The sequence below is a fragment of the Polyodon spathula genome, chromosome 2 (assembly GCF_017654505.1).
Source record: "Polyodon spathula isolate WHYD16114869_AA chromosome 2, ASM1765450v1, whole genome shotgun sequence".
NCBI classification, from domain to species: Eukaryota; Metazoa; Chordata; class Actinopteri; order Acipenseriformes; family Polyodontidae; genus Polyodon; species Polyodon spathula.
The window spans coordinates 83,232,795-83,244,905 of record NC_054535.1 but is presented as its reverse complement, the minus strand read 5'-3'; the positions used below and the strand labels follow the sequence as shown (position 1 = coordinate 83,244,905).

The 12,111-nt window shown below is 38.3% G+C and overlaps 1 protein-coding gene across 1 annotated transcript in view; it reads right to left on the bottom strand.

Annotated features, from left to right (window-relative positions):
• Nucleotides 1-288: 288 nt before the first annotated feature.
• Nucleotides 289-12,111, bottom strand: part of LOC121302308 (fibrillin-2) — a 104,770-nt gene continuing 92,947 nt past the window's right edge. The window contains exons 49-65 of the mRNA XM_041232177.1: nt 11,393-11,518; nt 11,053-11,205; nt 10,842-10,907; nt 10,186-10,311; nt 9,695-9,814; nt 9,460-9,582; nt 9,103-9,234; nt 8,642-8,767; nt 8,124-8,330; nt 7,477-7,602; nt 7,232-7,354; nt 6,264-6,380; nt 5,711-5,839; nt 5,074-5,193; nt 3,512-3,743; nt 3,241-3,412; nt 289-3,001 (exon numbers count right to left, since the gene is read on the bottom strand). Coding sequence (XP_041088111.1) covers nt 2,627-3,001; nt 3,241-3,412; nt 3,512-3,743; nt 5,074-5,193; nt 5,711-5,839; nt 6,264-6,380; nt 7,232-7,354; nt 7,477-7,602; nt 8,124-8,330; nt 8,642-8,767; nt 9,103-9,234; nt 9,460-9,582; nt 9,695-9,814; nt 10,186-10,311; nt 10,842-10,907; nt 11,053-11,205; nt 11,393-11,518 — 2,573 coding nt within the window. The 3' untranslated portion in view covers nt 289-2,626. The remainder of the gene's footprint in view (nt 3,002-3,240; nt 3,413-3,511; nt 3,744-5,073; nt 5,194-5,710; nt 5,840-6,263; nt 6,381-7,231; nt 7,355-7,476; nt 7,603-8,123; nt 8,331-8,641; nt 8,768-9,102; nt 9,235-9,459; nt 9,583-9,694; nt 9,815-10,185; nt 10,312-10,841; nt 10,908-11,052; nt 11,206-11,392; nt 11,519-12,111) is intronic.

Sequence of the window (12,111 nt, the reverse complement as noted above, 5' to 3'; positions counted from 1 at the left end):
AGTGTATAATGATAGGCTTTGAGTCACAGGCAGTTTAATTGAATTGCCAAACTGATTTAACACATTCCAGTGTTTTAACAATATACCTCCAACTTTTCTGTTCTGTGAATCTGTCGTTCTGTCAGATATTGTACAGCAAGATTTCATATATGTTTAAGAAATTCAATCTGGTAGAAAAAAATGAAAATCCCAAACAAAGAAAACACATATTATGTTATAATGTTAAAATCATATTAAATGTGAGTAAAAGTGTTATTTGGAAATTAATATCAGCCATAACATCTTGAATAATAAATGCCACTATAAATCAATTTTAATGATCAGTGCTGCATCATGGATTGATGTACAAAGTACATATTGTAATACAATAACCAGATATACTACAGGTTGTGTGAATCCAGCTGCCAATATAATACTTCTCATTTAGAGTGATGTGATACGTTGTGGTCAGCCAGTTACATAGAAATACCATACACCTCAATAGTCAGACAAAACATACATGACAATTGACTTTGACAAGAATTTTCATTTCCTTGTTGGGAGGTCATTTAAGGACCTGTATGTGAAAAATTAAGTCTTTTTTTTTTTTTTTTTTTTTCACGAGACTGCACTTCCAAGACATTTGTAAGTGTAGTTTGCTATGGGGTGCCCAATGAGGTTGTGACTTACAACATCATTTAGGATAAACACATACACCATTATAACCCAAAATAAGCTTTATTGTAAGAAAGTGTTGACACTGATACACACAATCTACAAAATCCCAATAAATTGTTCTTGCAAGCCAATTGTTAGAATTGTATACAGATCATTTTCCAACATTTAAAATACACCAATGCAATGGAATAGTCTTGTTTTTTTTTTTGTTCCAGAGTGCCTCCAACAAGAGTTGCAGTATAAACTCTATGTAATGAGAATATTTCAGCATGGGGTCATTACAGTACCATTTGTTGAAAAGCACCAGTGAAATACCCTTAGTAAGGGTAGAAACTATACAACATAAACTACTTTTCTGTAATATAATTCTAGTAACTAAGAGGCATTCATTGTACACACATACCTTCCATAAGCAATAATACAATGAAAAGAATGGCAGATAACTACAGTAATATTTATGTATCAGGGTTGGAATTCATATGAAAGAATTACAAAATAAAGCCAATGCATTTTTACTTTGCGTATTGTAAAAAACAAAACAAAACAAACAGACCCTTAAACATGTCAAAGTAACAGTATTTGTTTTTAAAAACAAGCACCTTCGGATGGTGTTTAAGTGAGATAATTACAGTTTTAAACTATGATGTGAGAGCTGCCTACAGTTAATAGAAATGTACAGCACCTTGTTGAGTATGAGGCATTGTGGTTATTGCTTGAAAGTACAGTACTGGTAGACCTTGGTAATTTGTGGCAGTACAACCAGTCAAGGTATTTTGCTATAAAATAAATGTATTTGAGTTCAAGAAAGCCAATTCATCCAATATGTAACTACAGTGTGGCGTAATCCTGCATTGATATGTTTAAAACATGTTAACCACTTCAGAGCTATTTGGCATCATTTTGAACCCTTTTAAAATGTTCACAAAACAGTGCCCTCAAGGAAGGTGAGGTACAGATATTCTCAGGTATATTTATAGGAATTAAAAGATTCTGAAAGAACCTATAGTCACCATGTTGAAATGAATCAGGATGTATTGTGTACATCACTAAATGTCTTAGGCAGCTACTTATTTTGTCCCCCAAACCACTCTGGTATGAAAACTTATTATTACTTCATGAATACATATTTTAACATATCTTGTTAAAATGTGTGAATTATAAAGTATGTCAAAATCGTATTCCATCTAATTACACAGCACTCAAAAAAAGCTAGTCTTGAGAATAAGATATAGCAATATGCATTATAGTGTCATTTCTATCACAATATGTAAGTTAGTAGTTAAGAAATAACATTTATAAAAAAATTCAAAAAGATAAAAACAGTGAAGTGGTTAACAGTTTGAATGTAGGTTGTATTTAATCTATAACACTTTTGAAAAAATATTGTGTAATAAACTTGAGGTTTAACAATAAATAAAAGAAGTCCTTTTGAGCCAACTTGTTCTTGTGCTAATGAAGGATTGTTGTTTGCAACCTGGAAGCTGTGAAATAAATTCAGTTAAACTTCCATTCTTTAGAATTTATTTGCCTCTATATATTATTGTATTAAAATAAATACACATCTATACATTTCAAATAAACAAAAAAACAATCATATAGCAAAACACCTTAAATGGTATAGACTGCTAAAGTACACTGAAAAATGGCTCAAGTTTGTTCTTATTCTTATTTAGTGCCGTACATTATTGTTACCCAAACTTGATTCTTAATATTTTTCTCACTCTTTATCCAATCACATAAATTATACAGTTACCTTGGTTATTAAAAACAAACATCTCCATTGCAAAGTGACAAAACCCTTCCTTGTATAAGTTGTTATGCAGTCCTGGACAGGATGTAAGAGGTCTTTGTTTAAAGTCATCGACTTTTTAAAGCTTTTTCCCCCTGATATGCTCATGACGATAAATAAGGGAATGACTGAGATTGTGAAATTGACTGGAGTCTTCGCCCAGGTTTGTAAAAATAATTTTTACTGAAGCTCAATCTGTAGCCTCATTTTAAGGCTTTCCCCCAGCTCCCCCATGAGGTAGTCTCTGTCTTTGCTGTCTTCCAGTTTCTGCAGTTCTTTTTGTTTGTACAGCGGGATACTGGTGATCTCCAGTGTGTAGTTCCCAGGCAAGGACTTCTTCTTGGTGGTGTGCAGGTAGCTGAGGCCCTCGCGCTGGTGGATGCGGAACAGCCCGATATCGTTGCCGGAGGAGATGGCGTAACGCACACGGTTGGTGAGTGGCTCGATTGCAGGGATCAGCTCCAGGATGTGCTCGTGGATGTTCAGCTCTGAGATTTTAAGACTCAGCTTCAGAGGAGCGTCTATGTCCAAACTGGCCAAGCTGATACGTTCCTCCTAGAACAAAGAAGGTTATAGGTCAAGGTCAACACGATTGCTAATTTTTTGCATTCCCCACCACTTTTCTAAATGGCTTCTCTGCTATTTCGAATCACACAGTCTTCAACCCACTATTAAACAACAAATAACAAATAAACAAAAAACCCTATAAAAAAACTACGAAGAATGGATATGGTTTAGCAAAGGGTATAAAATCCCTGTTCACTTCAGTGAAAGGACACATATTAGTCTCATACCTCTGAAGGTTCAGTTTCGTTGGTACTTCTCCTCTTCCTGCCATCTTTTTTGGAGTAGCCATTGATTTTGCACTCGTAACAGGCCTCTGGAGACAGGGCATTGTCATCATCCGCTTCGGCCCCTGGAGGCAGGTACTGGCCTTTGTTGAATCCCATGCTGGATACACAGTGACTGCAAAGCACAGTAAAAAACAACAATGTTAGGAAACTAGCAGGTGATGTTCTTGTTATATTTTACATATGTGTCATATAAAATAAAATGTTTGCTTACCCTTGTCCCACTCTGTAATAACCAGGTGGACAGCCACAGAGGTAACCTCCCTCTGTGTTTGAACAGCCATAGTTGCAAGGGGTCTTGAAGGACATACACTCGTTCACATCTTGACAGCTGCTGCCAAATTCATCGAATGAGTAACCAGACGGACAGGCACACTTGAAGCTGCCAAGGGTGTTGTAGCAAGAGGCAGAGCCACAGCTATTAGGGTTGGAACATTCATTCTCATCTGTAGAACAAATATGGTTTTACAGATTAGAAAACACCTGAAACAGAATAACCTTTTTCTTTACAGATAAACTTCTTCAGGGGTGTACAGCACAGATCACTGTGAGCATATTTTACTACATCCTATCATATGCAAAGAAAATGGGCTGCATTGATGGTTTCATAATAAACTGGACGAGGGTTTAGAGAGATGGTGGCGTGTTGCTGAGGAGCACAGATCTGTAAATCCAGACAGGATTATATAAGAAATGGTTTTATGCACTGCATCCCCTGTGCAATTAGTGGAACCTAATAAACTAGCCAGCCACTTCTAGCGGAGAAGAATAATATACATCTGCAGTGTGCATGTTATTTAACAACTTCACAATAGTGACAGAAACTGGGCTAGCCCCCAAACAGTTAAAATTTGTATAAGAATAACACGCCATCTATGGCATACTGCTTACTGAACTGAAGTAAAAATTGGAAGAACTTTCTCAAAACATTTCTCCAGTTTGAAATGTAATCAATTTGGACCAAGTCACTTGCTTCGCTCATTAGTTGCTCTGGAGGCCCAAAACGAGAGGCTCCTGTGGACTGGCAGTGAGACTTTGGGCCTTGGCCTCACCATTCAGATTCCACTCCAGTCAAGAATCTATAATTCTTACTATTGTAGAGACGATAATTAGGACATTTATTTATAGCATTTTGACCTTCCATAAAGACTATGAAACAGGATAAGCAGCTGGAGTGTTGTAATGTAGCCAAAACAAATACCAATAATAAGTAATATATTTTATGGGAGCAAAAATTCTGCTGGGCATGCTTTTTTTTTTTGCTTTTTTATATTGCTTTTTCAAACAAAAACTCAATAAACTCCATTTGGTAAAATAGTAGTTACAGATATTTTTACAACTCAGAGTTAATTGGTAATGACATTTGCTTATAAACTTGTCTATCTAAATCGGTCAAGCAATTATGTTAAAGAAAAACACTGCCAGCTCAGTTAAGTTGCCAATTTCGGCAGTATAACATTATTAGTTTTCCTGTCTGGCCAGTGGAGCTATTCAGCTAAATGTTAATCATATGGATTTCATTTCAGGAGGATAATGAAATGAATTATTGTAAAACAAGCGACTATGCAATGAAACGTCAATTTAAAAAGCTGGTTAGACTGATAACAAGACCAGGTACTGATTAACAGACTACAGTAAAGTTTATTTGTTGTTGTATGAAATGCACAAAGACTTATCTGTGCTGTTGCCACTGAAACCGGATAAGTTCCCAATGTTTTAGTACACAGATGCATGCATATTACAAATGCTATTGTTTTGACTGTGGCGGACACTCACCGACACACTGGTTCCACTGGTAGTGCTGTGTGTACCCCTGAGGGCAGCCGCACCGGTACCCTCCTGCCATGTTCTGGCATCCGTGTTGGCACCTGTGGCTGCTTTCACACTCATCCACATCTGCAGCAGAGGTATGAGAAGAGATATAACATTAATATAACTGCCAGCTGATTGGAACTCAGCAGACCCTGTATCTATGCAGTAGTGCCTTTTCTAGGTGAGCCACTGGGATACAACTTTTCTAACATTTTAAGACTTTGGGCTCTATTTTAATGATTGTCTCATACTAGAGCAATCAGTAATTTCATGTTTTTGCCAGTGTTTTTAGTGATACACATTTACGATAAACACACACTGAAATGCCCACGTTGTATTTTTTAAAATACTGTCATGAATAGGCAAAGCAATGACATTATTAGAATTTTTATTCGCAGCTTCTTTTTCATCACATACACTCGTGATAATTTTTTTTTTTTTCTTCATTAAAGCTTTTACAGGATAGGTGAACTTTTTAAACATTCATTTTGAGGACAACAAGCCTCCCCATCATCAACAACATGCACATGAATAGTTATCTTTAAATAAAAGTAACATTTGGGTTCTCTGTTTCAAAATTCACGTGCTGAGCTTATCGTACCACCACAGTTTAGGCCAGTGGAGTCAAGACTGTATCCTCTTTGGCATTCACAACTGAAACTGCCTGGAGAGTTCTGACAGATTCCTTTAGAGCCGCAGAGAGAAGGCTGGGAGGCACATTCATTGTTGTCTGGTGAGAAGAAAAAAAACATAACAGTTTCTTTAAAAAACAATACTGTATACAAGACAAACAACTACAAAAACAGACAAATATTCTTAAAAATAATGAACCCTTCCATGGCGGTACCTCATCCTGACACACTTTGCAAAACAAATAACTGTCTGCAATCAATCCATCCACTGGCACCCTTCCTTTTTTTTTTTTTTTTTTTACAAAACATACAGCAATTGATTTTTCTTTCAAGAAGCTCACAGTATATCAGAGGAGGGAGGTCTTGGGGGTCAAAGGGTGTTTGAGTGCTGCACATGTAACCCTTAGGTTAGCTCTGGGTGACTCTCCTGCACTACTCTATAAAACTTGTGTTAAAAGGTTAACCCATTTGGAAAGTACACATGAGCACTTCTCTAGGTAACAGTAACAAAAAGAAACTCACCAATACAGGCAGTGTGATGCTGTGTAAATCCTGGTGGACACTTGCATGTAAATCCTCCGATGGTGTTGACACACAAGAACTGGCAGTTGTGTTGTTTGGTTTGACACTCGTCAAGATCTGCAAAGCAGCACAACACGAGTTAAGCCTCTATTGTAACAGCTAATATAGAAATGTCTAGCATTGTGAAATGTTTTCTTTCCTCTGACAGATAGCTATTTAAGTCCCATTCAGAAAGCTTCGTTATTTAAAGGTTTATAAAGTCTGTTTTGCATTATTTAGAACATCTCCATGCATACAAAACATTGAAAAACTTTACAAAAAAAACCCCAAACAAACCACAATATCAGTAGCTTTGTAAATTAGGCCCCCCGTTGTTTACCAATACTTCCATCTGCAAAACTACAACCAAAAAATATCATTGTTTTTAGTATTTTTGGTTTCCCTTGGTCTGTAGCCTTGTGTCATCTCTCTAGATTAAAGATATTGGGTATACTGTAATGGTATGCGATACATGAATTCCACTACTACTCTTTTCCCACTCTGCCCTCTGCTCGGTTTCATAGATCTGTCAATACAATTTGGACAGGTCTTCTCTCCTATAGTACCCTTTCTGATGTTAATACAGGGAAAAACTTGTAAGTGAAGTAGTGTGTTTCTTCTAGAGCCTTGACTTTTTTGAGGTTATTGTTTCACCTTATAACTTCTTATTTAACGTAGTTTGATTTTGATTTATTTATTGCATTATGAATAGTCTCCTCAGGTGAATCACTCTTCAAATGAAATACACTTTGGATTTCTATAGCATGTACAGTAAAAAGATAACAACAATGACCATCCTATAGTGCCATCAAGTAGAGGCCAGGGTGAACCAGTAAGGTCTTAGTCTTAGTATAGTAAAGAATTACATGATAAAGGGATTCCCAAAGTTTGGTGCCTATAAAGACCATACAAGTTTTCAAACTAGATACCTTTACAAGTCTTCCCATCCTCTTGAAGGATGTACCCCCGTGGGCATGAGCACAGGTAACTGCCCTCTGTGTTTTTACAGATGAAGTTGCACGGCTTTGGAGACTGGACACACTCGTCCACGTCTGTAAACCACAAATAGAACATAAAGAGAACTAGAACAATACGCACAACACAAAGAGATTTTGGACTCAAAAACATGAACTACTTAATAAGGACGTGCTTGGCTCAGCAGACAGCCACTTACCCACACAGGTGGTGCCTGTAATGTCAGTGTTGTAGCCCAGTTTGCAAAGACAACGGAAGGAGCCCATGGTGTTGATGCATTGTCCATTCTTACACAGGTTGGGCATGACTTTGCATTCGTCAATATCTGTTGAATCAAGATACCAGATTAGGCCAGAACACAGTAGTTGGGGGGTCGTAGTTAAAAGACCTTGCTCAGTCTGTTTTGCTTTACAATGAAATGACATTACAATAAGAGGACTACACTTATGAGCTGTATATAAACATGCTTGGGGATGCTAAAACAAATGCTATAAATATTTAGGAGGTAGAAACAATGTTTAGGCTAAGTCTGTGAAAGAGAGGGGAGTAAATGTAAACATGTGTTTGTAACAGAATTGGTTTAACCCCCTCTGGGAAATTGAGTGTGGGGATGAAAGAGAAATCAGCCCTAGAGACAGGGCTAGAAAAGCTTTGTGTTTAGTTCCAGCTATAGCTAAAAGATAAAGAGCGCAGCTGCTCTTACAGCAGTGATGTTGATACAGTTGTGGCAATGCAAAATGGTTGGCAATGTAAGAACCGCTCAGTGTGTGTGTTGGTGAGGGGGTGCCACATTCCCCCATCTCCCTGAAATCAACACCAATTTCTAATGCCCACTCTTCCCCTCACCAGTGCCATCAGTAGTGTAGCCAGGGCCATGGGGACAGAGCTTCTTGTAGTGGCCAGTCCCAGGCAAGGGGCAGAGCTCACACTGATTGCCCCAGCCTCGGCCTCCATCGCAGCAGCATTCGGACTTGGTGGAGAGGTTACGACTACTGGAGGACATCTGGCACATGGTCTGCAGGACTTCAGTGAAACAAAAGCCTTGCCGATGGTCTGTGTGAGTGACAGAAACAGCCACTTAATACACACTTCCAAATATACTTAAAAACTCACAGTGCAGTTGTTGGGCCAAGTCTTAATTAAAATAGTTGGCTTTTGGTTATACGACTTCAAATAATCTGATGCACAACACAGCCCAGCCTTGATACTTTGGAAACTTTGGTTTTATAGCAGCCAATCAAGGCAAATTAATATGATCCTGATGTTAGAGAACTTTTGAGAAGCCTTATTTAAACATATGTTGTAGTAATCATGGGTACGTTTGGAGATTCTAAATAAAGATTATGACATGGAAGTGTTCCTACCAATGCATTCCGTGCCTGTCGGTCCAGACTGGAAGCCCTCGTTGCAGTCACACCTGTAGCTGCCAACTGTGTTAACGCAGCGCCCGTTTTCACAGATCCCAGGTTTAGTGCGGCATTCATTTTCATCTATCAATGATTATAAGAATTGGAGAAAGCTTAAAAATAAAACAGGAATGAAAAGCTTTTTTTTTTTTTTTTTTTAAAGAAAGTCAGTGAGTGCTAGAAGATAAAAATGACTGACATTCCACAGTGTGGTTAAATCCTATACATACCGTACATTTAACAGAGTTCAATGCTTAGAGACAGATTTATCAAGGTCTTTATTTTGAAAAAGAAAAAAAATATCTGTTTATTTTACAAAACTAGTTACAAGCAACTTCCTTGGTTCATTTAAAGATTCGAGAGTCTGCCTAACCAATATGTCACTTGTGTAGCTGCTGCTGGGCAGAAGATGGTCTTACCCTGGCACCCTTCTCCATCAGGCCTGCGGGCCATGCCTGGAGGGCAGATACACATGAAGGTCCCTATCAGGTTCTTGCAGACCATGCCTCTGGATTCACAGTCATGGAGTCCCTCCGAGCATTCATCCAGATCTAGAACAGTCATTGTAAATAAGTACAATAAATTAGTAAATAAAGAACTGTGATGTATATATATATATAAAAAAAAAAAAAACATACCCAGTTGAATATTTGGGCAGACTAGTCAAAGGTGTGTTTTTGCAAGACTTTCTCTTGTTTCAGATTTTCAGTAGCTCATCCTCCTGTGATATCCTCCTTTTTGTATGCATTGCTATTTTTCTTAGCTTTTGTTCTTACCTTTACACATCTTCCTATCCTCCCTCAGGGCATAGCCGGCAGGACAAGTGCACTCGTAGCCTCCATATGTGTTGATACAGCGGAAAGCACACAGTAGAGCGTTTTGTGTACATTCATTGATATCTGTATCACAGAGAAACACAAAAATATGTGCATTCATTTCTTCACTTCTGGTGATATGGAAGGCATTCTCACACATTACTGTATGTATTTAATAAAGAAGATTGCGACTCACCCTCACAGGTCATCATTGGGCCTGGCTCAAACCCTTCATCACAGTCACACTCAAATCCACCAATCACATTGGTGCAGGTACCATTGCCACAGGGATTTCCTATTGAACATTCATCAGTGTCTGCAAGAACAATAGAAAACATATTGAGATTTAAACATGTCTCAAATAACCATTTCCTCTCCTTGACTATTGCTGGCAGTAAATTTGGACCTGTTCAGGGAGCAATATGGAAGTACTCACAATTATGGCCTGTTAATTCCCCCCACCACTAGAGGGCAACAGTGTGTGCTATGTACAGTATCTTTCCATTAATATGGAGCCCAGTTAGATAAAGATCCAGAACACATTTTTATTTAGGGCGTAGTTTCATTCCAGCTGGCGCCATCCCCAGAACAGAATGTACATATCCCAGCAACATACTGTCTTAGTCTGTTGCTTCCCAGTACTTTTTGTATCAGACTGTTCCTATTTTCACAAAGTAAGCATCTTACCAATGCAGTGGACTCCGGTATAGTCCAGGCTGTATCCCATCGGGCACTCACAGCGGAAGGACCCATCTGTGTTAATGCAGTGGCCATTGGAACAGATCCCTGGGTTCTCCACACACTCGTTCACATCTAAAAAAAATGAAATTAAAAAGAATGTATCTGTATCAATGTGTCCTCCATCCCCATCATGAGAACACTATTACGACTTCTTTAAAGTAGTCATTTACATTTACTTTCACTTGCATTTATTTAATTTTTTTTGTATATAAAAAACAATATGTTAGTAACATACATAGTAAAACTGAGCCGTTAGTATCATGCAAAAGTAGTTCATCTTGAACCACCACAAGTCATATGGACCTTCAACATCGACTGGCCCAAACTCAGACAACGTGACAAGGATGACTGACCTACATTTTCCTCACTGCCTTCACCCTCACCACGTGTTTACCTGGATGTGATATGTGATATGTGATCTCTCTCTCTCTCTCTCTCTCTCTCTCTCTCTCTCTCTCTCTCTCTCTCTCTCTCTCTCTCTCTCTCCTCTCTCTCTCTCTCTCTCTCTCTCTCTCTCTCTCTCCGTAAACCCAAAAGGGCAGCTATCCTCCCCACAAGTGGTTTTGAGCAGTGGACGTTTCTTGCATCACAATCTGTCTTACCTTCACGGGTGTCACCAATGCCTGGAATGGTACCATGTCCAAATGGACAAAGCTCCTGGAAAGCCGCTGTAATTCAACAGAACAGTGACAACGTGCTATTGAGCAACATGTTTTTTTGCAGATTTTACATATTTATATATCAGCAGCCAAAGCTGTATAATAATACAAAAGAAGCAGCACCCCACAGGTAATTCCTAGCAAGGGTCTGTACCTTCTCCTTCCTTAGGACAAAGTTCACAGGGGTCTCCCCAGCCTTCTTTAGCCATTTTACTGCAGCAGCACTTCGCTTTGGTTGTGTTGAAAGCCTTTGGCACAGAGCACTTTCCATTCTCAAACTTGGTGAAGCAGAAACTCTCTCGTGTATCTATTAAAAAAAAACAGAAAATATGTAAACCCAAACTCAACTGTATTCAACTACGAATTAAAAATGAATTGTCTTGCAGCTCCTGGTTCCTATAGAAAACATTTGGCATTGTGCAAAATACTTTAAGGGGGTGTGCAAGAGGATAAATTAAGTGCAGTAAACTACTGATGGTTACTAATAAACTCACCAAAGCACCTGCGTCTATTATCAGACAAGACGAATCCTGGTCGGCAAACGCACTGGAAACTCCCGGGATTGTTAATGCAGGAACCAAAAAGGCAGATATTGGGGTCTTCATCGCACTCATTAATGTCTAATTGACAATGAGGAACACATCAGTTATCCAGATATTCACACTTAGTCATCTTGAATCATTTTGAACTTGAAAGTTTTTTTTTTTTTTTTTTTTTTTATGGGATTTTAAAACAATGTCATACTAAATGCAATTGAGAATGTGTGCAGGCATGATGACATAAATACATACAAACACATTTTTTTAAAATAAGTTTTTCAAACTCTACATTTGTTTCATTAGATGTTTCTACATTATTTTGAGTCACTGTGTTTGTGAAAGGTGGGGTTGTATGGTTTTGTTTTTTAAAGCACAAAAGTAAATGAATCATACAGCAACTAGAAACAGGAGAGTAAGAAGCTGGGTTAGGAATAACAGTGAAAAATGTGAATCTTTCCAAAGTATGTCTGAAAGCTGACCCACGCTGAGTGCAGACTGAGGGGACAAAAAGACTGGAGAACGGACTGGTCCATCCATCAGTGTCAGGGCCTCCTGCCATGCAGGGGCAGTAATAGATGGAAACACGGCTGCCTGAGACCATTACAATAACAAAAGCAATGCATGTCCTTTTCTGGAAAATGTGTTCATTCTTAATTCAAACACATATGGGGTGT